General features: G+C 43.5%; 1 protein-coding gene across 1 annotated transcript; it reads left to right on the forward strand.

The window, feature by feature from the left end:
- Positions 1–649: 649 nt before the first annotated feature.
- Positions 650–14,848, forward strand: LOC139383020 (ras-related protein Rab-4B). The gene is made up of 8 exons (XM_071127314.1): positions 650–863; positions 7,992–8,072; positions 8,715–8,829; positions 8,952–9,014; positions 10,109–10,263; positions 10,469–10,564; positions 10,706–10,871; positions 12,577–14,848. The coding sequence occupies exons 1-7, from the start codon at positions 848–850 to the stop codon at positions 10,819–10,821; spliced, it is 642 nt and encodes a 213-aa protein (XP_070983415.1). The 5' UTR covers positions 650–847; the 3' UTR covers positions 10,822–10,871; positions 12,577–14,848.
- The last annotated feature ends 316 nt before the right edge of the window (positions 14,849–15,164 follow it).

The raw sequence follows: 15,164 nt of genomic DNA on the forward strand, positions 1-15,164 counted from the left end.
CCTGGAGAGCAAGCGGGATTTTCTTCCAGTCCTAGTCCTAATTACTAAATGTTTGTGTCCTTACCTCGAAAGCAGTCTATGGACAAGGAAATGCAATCTATGATTTGTTTACCCACTTGACATCAACCTTTAATATGAGTATTTCCTGTGCAGAGCAGTCCCACTGGCCTTCCCATTGTTTTTCCCATTTTCCCGACTCCCCATCTAATTAAATGACTGTCTGAATAAAGTGTCAAACCACCTAAAAAAATATGTTAAAAAAAATATTAGCATTCTTTACATTTTATCCCCAAAAATCACAAAGTAACAAAGTTGTCGAATTTTGAGTTTTTATTTAATGTTCAAAGCATTCTGAATCACTAATAATAATTGCTGTCCATAGACAAAATTCTTGACCCATTTGTTATGAGACTGGATTCAATATACTTTCGTTACTCACCAAAATAAAGAAACTGTTTACCATGACAAGGAGTGGAATGATAACTCAAACAGACTGGTACCCCGGCTAAAGTTGTCTATGCTCTCTCATTATAGTCTCCGGTTTACGAGACGACTCCGATTATGCTATCGAGATCCTATTAAATTAAGTATTCTAATTCCCAAATATTTGGATTATGTCTTTAAAAATCACGTAATGACGTGTACATTTACACGTCATAACGTACGTGCGTGGATCTGTTGTTGGAGGAGGAAAGGGAAACGGTGTGGCGAAGTCAGAAATCTAAAGGGAGGTGTAATTGCTACTTTAGAAAACACGAAAAAACAACACAACATCCTTCGCATACGGTACGAAGACACCAACTAAGAAAATCCGTCTAAGTCCATCGTTTTTAAAGCGGGGGCCGACATGTCTGAAACATACGGTACGTTTAGTTAGCTTTCTAGCTAGCCAAAGATGGTGGATACATGAAGATAAACAGCCTGGGCGAACTATCAAAAATGATCAGTTCCGGTTTACTTAACGGGGTGGGTCTCCCATAGACACAAATGGAATAGCAGCTGGAGCTCGTCTACTTAGTTCGTTGACTTTCATTAAACCAGAAAAAAACAGCGAGTGGGCTGTCTCGCGTCCTCTTCCGTCTCTGAGCTAGCTAACGTTACGTGTATAACTTGGGTCATGACGCTTGTTTGTGTTTGCAGATGCATTCAAGCACCGTCATTTCCACTAGGCGTCTTGAAATCAACACTGATTCGTGTAGACAGAAGGAGTGGGTAGAGAGAAGCGTGGTATGCTTCCTAAAAGGGCCAAGAAGTAGCTTTGGGACACAACATCTGGAGTCTTTGTATTAGTTGGGACTCGCAGAGGAAGTTGGTCAAGTAATTTATATTGAAATGTTGCCATCAAAAAATTGGGTGTCTAGTTTACGGTAATACGCGTAGCTTTATTTGCATTCGTTTGGCTTAATTTAACCGACCCCCCCCCCCCCCCCCCCCCTCCTCCGATTTAGCTAGCTAGCCATGTGTTCTTGCGATTTAAAAGTTGGAAGTGGTGGGGTTAACTAACATAGCAAAAAGGCAACACTGCATAACTTGACAACGATCTGGCATGTATCTATCACAGGGCTCGCCAACCATATTTCTGGAGAGTTAACATCCAGAAGGTTTTCACTCCAAACCTTTAATCTAGCGTACCTGGTTCTAATACTTAGTTGGTTGATAAACGTAATCAGGTTAGTTACGACTGGGGTTGAAGTGAAAATTTACTGGAGGGTAGCTCTCCAGGAACAGGGTTGTAAGAGCCTGATCTAATGCAGTTGCATTGACACCACAGCCCCAGGGGCCAGATAACATTGCCATCAGCTAGCTTGTAACATTTTTCTTCAGTTCCGATGAGATCTTATCTGGAATTACATGATTGGTCAAATTCATATAGTAGTTAGTTCGATTAAAACGTTTACTTGCTTTGCAAGAAGAACGAACGATTTCCCTCATATTCTGTTTTACATGGAAACATCTGAAGTCACTCTGATAAATGCAGAAAAATTGGAAATCAAAATAAATGTTCTACCGCGTTATTTTTAGGAAGCATACTTGATTCTGAGTTCGGACGTATGTTTGTGTGAAAACTACTTCTAAGACGCCTACATTAAGTTGTTCCGAACACACTTCACTTGCGCTAAAGAGGGAGGCTCGCTCAGCTGGTGCTAGCAGATGCTCAGATCAAATACACATGTATGTATGCTAGCTTGACTCTTAAGGTAGAATGGGGATTCTGTTAGTTCTATACCACATTAATCCAATCTCCTGAATGTAAAACTCTTCTCATGTCATTTTTTTAAAACTACAATGTAACCTACATCTTTTAAAATCAAAACAAGCTAGGTGTTTGTTGGTCCATTACATACACACTTCCATGGGGGCCAATCCAAGACATTTACATTGGTTTGTTACTAACAAGCCAATCTTTTTATTCTCACCAATGGAAAAATTGCAGTTTTATCTTCCTTTGACCACTCTCTTGGAACCTTTATCCTTAATTATTCATTTGAACTTTGTGAACATGCTTTGGACATGGTGTCCAGTGGCAGCTGAGTGTTGTTTTACTGTAGCCAGGCCTATTCATTTTCTTATGGTGTGGCTGTGGTGAATGGATTGGTTTTTGCTACAGCACACCATGCGTACTCTCCTCTTTCCTGTTGCAGCTTGCTCGACCCCCTGCTGACACGTCTCGCTCCATCTGTCCTCCCTCACTCGATAATTATCTAGTCTTTCCTTGCTCTCTTCTGTTTCTGTCTCTCTGAAATGCTACACCAGCAGGTCAACATTAGAAATGGAGTGCTCTACACTAATGTTATATAGACGACAGCTGTAATAGTCTTCATTGATTTCCTGATTGGCTTTTTTTCCCCATAAGTACTAGAAGGGATAAAGGAGGGCAGAACAACAGTGACACAGGGGAGCCACGTGACTACACTAAACAGACTGCAGCATAAGCTGCATTCACTAATTCACTTTGGCATGTAAAATACAGTAGGAATGGGCCTACTGTGCTTGACACAAAACACATCACACAGTCTCTCGGTTAGGGGAGAGGCTGATTTAGTTCGTACACACACACACACACACACACACACAGATGAAGCCCAGCACTGTAAGAGATTATATGGCTTGGCTCCAGAGGTAACACAGGGGTCTGATTCAGAGCAGGTGGACTGAAGGGCAGACTGTAGAAGAGGTGTGTGTGAGGTCATGCTCTTATTCCTGCCAAAACCTACCCATGGTTCACTATCGCTTGTACACAACAAAATACTTGTTGTTATTATGGTGTAAATGCAATATGCCTCAACTACTCCTAGACAGGCTTTTTCCATCATGTACATTCGCAGACAGGTTGTCATTGATAAGTGTGCCTGCTGAGAGAGACAGAAAACAAGGTGTGATAAGGCCTCTAGTGGGTACCTACCTATGAATGTGGCCTCAAGGTTATGTTGGTTGAGTAAACACAACACACACACACTAGTGTACATAGGCCGTGGTTGATTTATGGGTTGGAGAAGAGATGGCTGCAGGATAACTGTGTTTTAAATGTCACAGAAGAACACATGATCAATCTCATCCCCTGCTCTTTCCTTTCATCAGTAATTTACTCCAGTTGCCGTATTGACTCTGTATTTGACTGGACTGCTTTGGTACAGCGGCACATGTAGCCTAGCTGATTAGCATACTAGCAGCAGAGTGGTCAATAGCATCCAATCTGCAAATCAGTCAGAAAGTTGAGGAGAAAAGTTTGGCACTGACAAGAGTTGGAAATGTAATTGGAATAACTAGGCTTGAAACTCCGTGAGGGGCCATGCCCCCTGGGTGTTTCCCCTGCAGCTTGACTCACTCCAGTGTGTGTGAGAGAGAGAGAGAGACTTGTGGATGCTGCACTCTATACCACTGCTGCCCCTTTCCACACACAGCCAGCCTCTCCCGCTTCAATTCCCCATTGTTCCTTGTATGGCCTGGTGGAACCCTGGGCTGTGCATGCAAATGGCCATTGCCCTATCTGTGGTCACAGCACAAAGACCGTCTTTGGACCGCTCTCTGTCCCACACATCAGGGCCTCAGCCAGATGGTTGTGTGTGTGTAGGACGGGTCAAGTACCAGACCCGGTCCAACACATCACCAGAACTTTGCAGCTGCCTAGTGTAACCCATCTATATTGTGCAGATGTACTCGGGCCGGTCGGTATGCATAGTGTTTGTGAATAGACTGCCTCCATTCCTATACACTTGTTGTCATGTAGCCAGCTCAGCGTTTCCCCTAGGATCTTTTTCAGCGGCGGTGGCAAAGTTAGGGGAGGAGTAGTGGGCGTGGCCAATTGCCGCAGGCCAAATGTGGCTTCTTTTTTTTAAGCAAATTTCCTACAGTTCTACACACTTTGTTATGGGGCTAAGAGAAAATGTGCAGTTATAGCTAATGTCCTGCAATTTTACATATTTTGCCATCCATGGCTTATGTTGTGTTCTTATGCTATCACTTGGCCAAGATATTTGAGGAATTTTAGATTCTCCCTGACTGTAGTTATTTCAGTGGTTGTTAGTTCTCAAAAGTCATAAAATATATACAGTGCCAGTCAAAAGTTTGGACACGCCTACTCCTTCCAGTGTTTTTCTTTTCTTTTTATTGTTTTCTACATTGTAGAATATAGTGAAGACATCAAAACTATGAAATAACACATGGGATCATGTAGTAACCAAAAAAGTGTTAAACAAATCACAATATATTTTAGGTTCTTCAAAGTAACCACCCTTTATCTTGATGACAGCTTTGCACAGTCTTGGAATTCTCTCAACCAGCTTCACCTGGAATGCTTTTCTTGAAGGAGTTCAGACATGCTGAGCACATGTAGGCTGCTTTTTCTTCACTCTGCAGTCCAACTCATCCCAAACCATCTCATTTGGGTTCAGGTTGGGTGATTGTGGAGGCCAGGTCATCTGATGCAGCACTCCACCACTCTCCTTCTTGGTTAAAAAATAGCCCTTACACAGCCTGGAGGTGTGTTGGGTCATTGTCCTGTTGAAAAATAAATGATATTCCCACTAAGTGCAAACCAGATGGGATGGCGTATCGCTGGAATACTGGGATACAGTAGCCATGCTGGTGAGCTGTGCCTTGAATTCAAAAAAATATATATCACTGACAGTGTCACCAGGAATACACCATCACGCCTCCTCCTCGTGTGTATGTATGCATGTTGCTTTTCTTTCAAAAACAAGGACATTTCTAAATGATCCCAAAGTTTGGGGTCATTGATCAGAAATGCAGTGAAGGTGGAATTACTATTGTAGCTGGAAACGGCTGATTAAAAAAAAAATGAAATGGTACAGTTGAAGTTGGAAGTTTACATACACCTTAGCCAAATACATTTAAACTCAGTTTTTCACAATTCCTGACATTTAGTCCTAGTAAAAATAGTCTTAGGTCAGTTAGGATCACCACTTTATTTTAAGAATGTGAAATATCAGAATAATAGTAGAGTGATTTCTTTCATCACATTCCCAGTGGGTCAGAAGTTTACATGCACTCAATTAATATTTGGTAGCATTGCCTTTAAATTGTTTAACTTGAGTCAAACGTTGCAGGTAGCCTTCCACAAGCTTCCCACAATAAGTTGGGTGAATCTTAGCCCATTCCTCCTGACAGAGCTGGTGTAATTGAGTCGGGTTTGTAGACCTCCTTGCTCGCACACACTTTTTCAGTTCTGCCCACAGATTTTCTACAGGATTGAGGTGATGGCCACTCCAATACCTTGACTTTGTTGTCATTTTGCCACAACTTTGGAAGTATGCTTGGGGTCATTGTCCATTTGAAAGACCGACAAAGCTTTAACTTCCTGACTGATGTCTTGAGATGTTGCTTCAATATATCCACATAATTTTCTCTCCTCATGATGCCATCTATTTTGTGAAGTGCACTAGTCCCTCCTGCATCAAAACACCCCACAACATGGTGCTGCCACCCCGTGCTTCATGGTTGGGATGGTGTTCTTCAGCTTGCAAGCCTCCCCCTTTTTCCTCCAAACATAATGATGGTCATTATTGCTAAACAGTTCTATTTTTGTTTCATCAGACCAGAGGACATTTCTCCAAAAAGTACGATCTTTGTCCCCATGTGCAGTTGCAAACCGTATTCTGGCTTTTTTATGGCGGTTTTGGAGCAGTGGCTTTCTTGCTGAGGGGCCTTTCAGGTTATGTCGCTATAGGACTCGTCTTACTGTGGATATAGATACTTTTGTACCTGTTTCCTCCAACATCTTCACATGGTCCTTTGCTGTTGTACTGGGATTGATTTGCACTTTTCGCACCAAGCTACGTTCATCTCTAGGAGGCAGAACACTTATCCTTCCTGAGCGGTATGATGGGTGCGTGGTCCCATGGTGTTTACACTTGCGTACTATTGTTTGTACCGAGGAACGTGGTACCTTCGGGCGTTTGGAAATTGCTCCCAAGGATTAACCAGACTTGTGGAGGTCTTCTTTGTCGGATTTCTTTTGATTTTCCCATGATGTCAAGCAAAGAGGCACTGAGTTTGAAGGTAGGCCTTGAAATATATCCACAGGTACACCTCCAATTGACTCAAATGATGTCAATTAGCCTATCAGAAGCTTCTAAAGCCATGACACCATTTTCTGGAATTTTCCAAGCTGTTTAAAGGCACAGTCAACTTAATGTATGTAAACTTCTGACCCACTGGAATTGTGATACAGTGAAATAATCTGTAAACAATTGTTGGAAAAATTACTTGTGTCATGCACAAAGTAGATGTCCTAACCGACTTTCCAAAACTATAGTTTAACTCGAAATTTGTGGTTGGGGTTGAAAAATGAGTTTAAATGACTCCAACCTAAGTGTATGTAATCTTCTGACTTCAACTGTATATCTACATAGGCGTACAGAGGCCAATTATCAGCAACCATCACTCCTGTGTTCCAATGGCACCTTGTGTTAGCTAATCCAAGTTTGTTATTTTGAAAGGCTAATTGATCATTAGAAAACCCTTTTACAATTATGTTAGCACAGCTGAAAACTGTTGTGCTGATTAAAGAAGCAATAAAACTGTCCTTTAGACTAGTTGAGTATCTGGAGCATCAGCATTTGTGGGTTCGATTACAGTCTTAAAATGGCCAGAAAATAAGACATTTCTTCTGAAACTCAATCAGTCTATTCTTGTTCTGAGAAATGAAGGCTATTCCATGTGAGAAACTACCAAGAAACTGAAGATCTCGTACAACTCTGTGTGCTACTCCCATCATAGAACAAAGCAAACGGTCTCGAACCAGAATAGAAAGAGAAGTGGGAGGCCCCGGTGCACAACTGATCAAGAGGACAAGTGCATTTAGAATATCGAGTTTGAGAAATAGATGCCTCACAGGTCCTCAGCTGGCAGCTTCATTAAATAGTGCCCGCAAAACACCAGTCTCAACGTTAACAGTGAAGAGGCGACTCCGGGATGCTGGCCTTCTAGGCAGAGTTGCAAAGAAAAAGCCATATCTCAGACTGGCCAATAAAAGATTAAGATGTGCAAAATAACACAGACACTGGACAGAGGAACTCTGCCTAGAAGGCCAGCATCTCGGAGTCGCCTCTTAACTGTTAACATTGAGACTATCACTGTTGCTATGTATTGCGTACACCCTGAGACAAGCCACACTAAACAGATAAGCTTGGTTAAGCTTTCATTGAGATAAATCGGGGTTAGACCGACAGGATGATACAACTCAATCTCTGAGTCACACCTGTCAGTGGTTGACAACACAACCTCTCTCATTGTTAATTTTAGAATTCTTTTACCCCGTCCTCCTTTAGCTCGTCGCTTAGCAAATTAGCATAAATGTTAACATGCGGTCACACTCACATGAAGGTAGTGATTAGCCGGGTAATTTGGGACCGTTGGCAGCTCTGTTGACAGGGAGCAGCTCGCAGTCACGGAAAGACTTAAGGATGAGTCTCAGCAGTTTGAGCTGCTGGTGTTGTTTTGATTTCTGTACCCGCTCTCTATCATTTCAGACTTCCTGTTTAAGTTCCTGGTGATTGGCAGTGCTGGAACAGGGAAATCTTGCCTCCTGCACCAGTTCATTGAGACCAAGTGTAAGTAGTGCCAATGCTGGTCTCCCCCTTGTCCTGCAAATAAACAACACCCACATGCATTGTTTATGCACAATAATATAGAAACGTGACGTGCATCTCTGCACACTGACCCGCACATGCATACAGTCCATTTGGAAAGTATTCAAACCCCTTGACTTCACATTTTGTTACGTTACAGCCTTATTCTAAAATGGGTTAAATAGTTTTTTCCCTTCAACAAAATGTGGAAAAAGTCTAACTCTAACTCCCAGTGCTGTCAGTAGTGTAGGAGAAGGGCTTTGACTGTGTTAATCTCTGGACCTGGGAGAGGCCGTAGCTCCCCAACCCTCTGATATGCTGATGAGGCTTCTGAAGAGGCTTCTGAAGCTAACTGTTCTGGTCTTTAAACAAGCACAACACACCAGCACAATATAGATCAGCATTGTGACTCTGGGAATTAGCCAGGAAATGTTTCTGTGAAGTCTTGGCAACTTAGGCCTAATAACTAGGCAGTCACACTATTAGGTGTTTTACCTTTCAGTCAAGGTTGTCTTTCACAAACCAGCCATCTGGAAAAACCCACATATTTGAATAAAATATATAGGAGACAAACAGTACAGTGACGGTTGTGGCTTCTCTCCTGGTCTGTCTCTGGCTGTGCAGTCAAGCAGGACTCCAACCACACCATCGGGGTTGAGTTTGGTTCCAGGGTGGTCAACGTCGGGGGTAAGACGGTTAAACTGCAGATCTGGGACACAGCTGGACAGGAGCGCTTCAGGTAATGACCTCCCATTGGTTACCCAGAGGTGCCGTTACCTCTGACCCGTGCCCTCATTGGTTGACAGATTGTATTCTGGTTCTGTGATTGGTTAACGGTGCTGTCTGTCTGCCCTCCCCCAGGTCTGTGACTCGCAGCTACTACCGTGGAGCGGCAGGGGCGCTGCTTGTCTATGACATTACAAGGTAGGTGAACCAATGATAGACCCATGAGAAAAGCACGTTGGTTTCACTGGTCGCTCGTACACACGCAGAGGACGTGGGAGTCGGCATAGACAACAGAGCACAGAGAGACCGACTAGAGATGTTGAATTTCAACAGGCCCATGGAGATTCGGTCAGGAGCGCGGAGTCCGAGATAGACGAGGTGTATGGCAGCACCAAGCCAAGAGTTTTTATTTAGTCAGCCCAGAGTTGCCATGTCACTCACTGCCTGTTGCATCATCAAGATGGAGTGAATGGTGTAATGTTAGGTGACAGAGCTTTAATAAAGTGTGTGATGCAGTGACAGGGCTGTAATAAAGTAATGTCTCCAGGCAGACGGCAGCAGCCCGGAAAGCAAAACTCCATTAGACAGTGTCAACTGAGCGAGAGCGGGAGAAGGACAGGAGTGTGGAATAGAGAGAGCGGCGGCGGGGGAGGGGAGAGAAGAGGGAGCCGCGTATCAACATGGTTCAGGTTAAAGGAATAGAAAAAGAGGAGACCGAAAAGCATGTGGTGTGGTGTGAGAGCTACACCGAGGCAGAGGGGTCGTCATCGCTTAGCTCTATGCTGACGTCATGGGTCAGCCGCCTCACTGCAGCTGCGGGACATTAGTCTGACCCCTTCTGCTCACTGTTCTCACGTTGCCATGGACACCAGCATGCGGTCACCATGGTGACGGGTGATTTCACCCCCCCAAAAAAGTTTCTAGGAGGTGGGAGCTGGTAATCAGGCTCCATCTGTCCTTGAAGAGGGGAAAGGCAGGGATGATTTTCTGTACCTCTTTTCTCATTTGGAGCAAAAAGAACATTAGCCCATAGAGGTATATATTGAAAAGTGTACGTTTTGAAAACTGCTAATATTCTCAACGTCTATCATCTCTACCTCCCTAAGTGCTTCTTGTATTTCACCTCTTATGTTGTATGGAACACACAATTCAATACACTGATTTTTCAAAAGTACCATCCCATCCTACTGAACATCCCTGTCCTAATGAAACGCTTCGTGTGATTTAACTCCATTTTCCCCTCGTCTGTATCTTGTCTGTCGTCGTCGTTCTGGCGTGTCTCCGTCCTCTAGCCGGGAGACGTACAACGCCCTGACCAACTGGCTGACAGACGCGCGGACGCTGGCCAGCCCCAACATCGTCATCATCCTGTGCGGGAATAAGAAGGACCTGGACGCGGACCGAGAGGTCACCTTCCTCGAGGCGTCCCGCTTCGCACAGGAGAACGGTAACTGTCTCGTCTCTCACTCCTCACCCCTACTCAGGCCGCCCCCCCCCCTCTCATTTCACAACTGTCTCTCCCCCTTCATGTCCTCACTCCATCGCTCCCCTTTTCCCTTCTCCCCTTTTAGCCAACTCTCTATTCTAAGATGGTAGTTTCCACCGGCTTTTAGGCCTGTATTGATTTTTACTGACTGTGTTGACCGCTACAGAGCTGATGTTCCTGGAGACCAGTGCTCTGACAGGGGAGAATGTGGAGGAGGCCTTCCTCAAAACTGCCCGCACCATCCTCAACAAGATGGAGTCAGGTAAACAAACAGTACACGTGTTTACTTATGAGATATGTGTGTCTGTTTGATTTTGTTCATGCAATCATATGTTGTGTGTATGTGGATGTCTGTGTGTTTGCTCGTGTTGTGTCCTTGTCTTTCTTCGTATATGTGTGTCAGGTGAGTTGGACCCAGAGCGGATGGGTTCAGGTATCCAGTATGGAGATTCTTCTCTGAGGCAGCTGAGACAGCCCAGAGGTTCCGCCGCACAGATCAAGCAGCAGTGTAACTGCTAGGGGCCGGACCCCCACCCTTCAACCCCACACTCACAGGACGCCCCCTAAAGGTCAGTAGACTGCCATGCTATGCTTCGATTAAATGTGGCTTTAGAGAATAATTGATTAAAAATATATATATATACATACAGTGGGGCAAAAAAGTATTTAGTCAGTCACCAATTGTGCAAGTTCTCCTACTTAAAAAGATGAGGCCTGTAATTTTCATCATAGGTACACTTCAACTATGACAGACAAAATGAGAAAGAAAAAGCCAGAAAATCACATTGTAGGATTTTTAATGAATTTATTTGCAAATGATGGTGGAAAATAAGTATTTGGTCAATAACAAAAGTTTATCTCAATACTTTGTTATATACCCTTTGTTGGCAGAGGTCAAACGTGTTCTGTAAGTCTTCACAAAGTTTTCACACACTTGCTGGTATTTTGGCCCATTCCTCCATGCAGATCTCCTCTAGAGCAGTGATGTTTTGGGGCTGTTGCTGGGCAACATGGACTTTCAACTCCCTCCAAAGATTTTCTATGGGGTTGAGATCTGGAGACTGGCTAGGCCACTCCAGGACCTTGAAATGCTTCTTACGAAGCCACTCCTTCGTTGCCCAGGCGGTGTGTTTGGGATCATTGTCATGCTGAAAGACCCAGCCACGTTTCATCTTCAATGCCCTTGCTGATGGAAGGAGGTTTTCACTCAAAATCTCACGATACATGGCCCCATTCATTCTTTCCTTTACACGGATCAGTCGTCCTGGTCCCTTTGCAGAAAAACAGCCCCAAAGAATGATGTTTCCACCCCCATGCTTCAGTAGGTATGGTGTTCTTTGGATGCAACTCAGCATTCTTTGTCCTCCAAACACAACGAGTTGAGTTTTTACCAAAAAGTTATATTTTGGTTTCATCTGACCATATGACATTCTCCCAATCTTCTTCTGGATCATCCAAATGCTCTCTAGCAAACTTCAGACGGGCCTGGACATGTACTGGCTTAAGCAGGGGGACACGTTTTGCACTGCAGGATTTGAGTCCCTGGTGGCGTAGTGTGTTACTGATGGTAGGCTTTGTTACTTAGGTCCCAGCTCTCTGCAGGTCATTCACTAGGTCCCCCCGTGTGGTTCTGGGATTTTTTCTCACCGTTCTTGTGATCATTTTGACCCCATGTGGTGAGATCTTGCGTGCAGCCCCAGATCGAGGGAGATTATCAATGGTCTTGCATGTCTTCCATTTCCTAATAATTGCTCCGACAGTTGATTTCTTCAAACCAAGCTGCTTACCTATTGCAGATTCAGTCTTCCCAGCCTGGTGCAGGTCTAAAATTTTGTTTCTGGTGTCCTTTGACAGCTCTTTGGTCTGGCCATAGTGGAGTTTGGAGTGTGACTGTTTGAGGATGTGGACAGGTGTCTTTTATACTGATAACAAGTTCAAACAGGTGCCATTAATACAGGTAACGAGTGGAGGACAGAGGAGCCTCTTAAAGAAGAAGTTACAGGTCTGTGAGAGCCAGAAATCTTGCTTGTTTGTAAGTGACCAAATACTTATTTTCCACCATAATATGCAAATAAATTCATTAAAAATCCTACAATGTGATTTTGATTTTCAGAAGAAAAAAATATATAATTTTGTCTGTCATAGTTGAAGTGTACCTATGATGAAAATTACAGGCTTCTCATCTTTTTAAGTAGGAGAACTTGCACAATTGATGGCTGACTAAATACTTTTTTGCCCCACTGTATATATATGTAACATTTCTATCCCTCTCAGCTCTAGGTGTTTTGGGATGTGCAGGACTCCTCCCCCCCTCCCTTCTGCAACCCCTTACAAACTTACAACATACCTGGACCAGTCGCCATGAAGATGACCTGCAACTCCTGACCATTGGTAAGAGTCTATACTTCCTGCCAAGGGAGGTTACCCGGGCTCCTGGGTCCTAGGCCGGGAGACCCTGTGGCGTGAACTGTGATGGGAACATAAGACAGTCAATATCTGGGATGACGGTCAGGGGTTGTGGGTAGGGGATGTCCCGTTTTTACCCTTTTGTTGTTTTTATCAACACATGCTTGCATGCACGCACGCACACACAGTACACACACCACCTGTAACTGAAAGTTCATGAAGGATGAATTGCAAAACACACAGTCAACTTCCTCATTCATACGCAGCCTGTTAGACTGCACTGTCAGGTTGTTTGACAAGTTCTTGTGTTTTACACATCACTCACTATTATTATTATATTATTTCTGTTTTTTATAAGCTGAATTTAACCTTTGTTTGCACTGAACAGTACTTCTTATCAAGCCTGCTATTCACCTTCTGATAACCAGGCAAACCTAAGTCTCCCAAACCCAAACTTGACTACTCTGCAACCCTGAAAAGAGCCATTTACCACCAACACCCAAGCATGAGCAGGTTGTTGGGTCAGTTGTGAATGCTTCCTCAATTATTGTCCAACCTTTTCCCCTGATTGTTCTCCTGGCTTCAGATGTACATGTCACTGATTCCACCAGTCTAAATGTTACCACATGTAACTTGACTTCGGGTATAAATGGCATTCATTCTAATCTAACGGACAACTTGTCCAAGGTTTGATTTCAATTAAACAAGAACAATTGTCACTACTAGCACCTCCCAAAGGGAAATCGATTCACTCCATAAGGTACTCAAAGGCCTGCGGGTCATGTCCATAGCACAAGGATAAGTAAGGTTTCAGTTCAGTCTTCTCTTATGGTTTTCCAAAGGACCCCAATGACCACTTGTTTTTCTCCATTTATCAGCTGCATATCTAATGTCACTGCTTGCCTTTGCCATGTAAGGGTTACACTCTGTCTCAATCTCAGGCTCTATCCCGCCCTGGGGGTGGGGAGGTTATCTCTGAGAATGTAACCCCATCACTGCCCTCTTCATTTCTCTGCTTGCTCTGAGTTCACATGTAAAGACCGGTCACAGGAAGCTAGACTGGTTTCAGTGTCACTAGTGGGAAATATTCGGGTTACAGGGCCAGGCTGCAGTCTGTTGCATTCAACTGCACTTCTTGTTTTTACATGTCTTACATTTTGCCTCTTCCACCTATCATTTCCTGACTGTCATATAGAATCAGGTTATGAAAGACAAAAACATTTAGAATTTCGGGCCCTTACCTAATTGCAGGCCCTTATGCACCCTTACTTAATTCCTAAGCAATGCTACTGTTTGGACTCCACTAAGAGCAGTTTATCTGTTACACTGAACCAGCCTTGAGAAGATGGCTATCAAAATGCCGCTGTGACATCATCAACCCAAGAAAGACTGGTCCCATTTTGTGGAAATATTTTTTTTAGTCTGCTTTGTTACTTTTCTTTCTTTCTCCTCTGCAAGTGCACTTTTACGTGAGATTGTTTTGTTTATATACTGTATCTATAGAATTGTACAAATTGAAATATATACTGTAATAAAAAAAAGAGCAATTGGAGAGGTAATCATTCCTTACTAAAGAACAACTGAGATTTTGTCCTTTCTCTCCCGATATCGACTGACCCAAGCCTCCTGTTCTAATTCTCCCTCTCCAGGGTTGTGGTAAAATGACTCTCTGTCAATTATTTTTGACTCGTTGTTTGTAGCTTCCTGCTGCTGTTTTGAAGGGGCGATGTAACACTTGGCAATTACTGTGACTTCCTGAGCCCCTGTGAGTGTGCAGACCGACGGCAATCAGTCAGTCATGTCTCACGACGGTAGTGATGCACTCCATGCTGCTTGACCCCTAAGACCATTGAACCTTGGCCTCAATAATGTCTTGTGTATTCTATTGAATGCACCGTAAGCACTTAATCACATGGCCATTAGCCTATTACTAACTTCCTTCTGTCTCCTGTCATTTCGAAACGGAGCAGAGACTCAGTTGTTGCTTAGTAACCAATGTGAGGGAATCATTTTAGGAACTACTGTACATCTGAATAATCTGCTGTAAATACACTTTCAGTTTGTGTATTGGATTGTTTTTGGGCAGGGAAGGGTTGCTTGTTCGTTTTAAGATGTATTCTAAATAAATATAGCTTTTTAACTCTGTGGCGAATTAGATTTATTACAGATTGTCTTGTGTGTGTGTGTATCATTGTCAACCTGGTTGCTTATCCACCACAGAAGTCCGAGTAGGGTTAGTGTATCGGGAGACTTCATATGGTAAAAGCTTTGTCTAATTGTCTGAATTTCTGTCTGTGGGTCGATGGCGTAACAGGCAGAGTGCGTTAATGTAGCTGAAGTGGATATATTGATTTTTATAGATCACTGGGAGGCTGCAAGAATGACCTCGGAGGGTGGATTCCAAAATGTGAAAACTAGGCTGGATTAATACCACTAGATGGCACTAATCACAAATT

This window comes from Oncorhynchus clarkii, chromosome 24, assembly GCF_045791955.1.
Source record: "Oncorhynchus clarkii lewisi isolate Uvic-CL-2024 chromosome 24, UVic_Ocla_1.0, whole genome shotgun sequence".
Classification (NCBI taxonomy): Eukaryota; Metazoa; Chordata; class Actinopteri; order Salmoniformes; family Salmonidae; genus Oncorhynchus; species Oncorhynchus clarkii.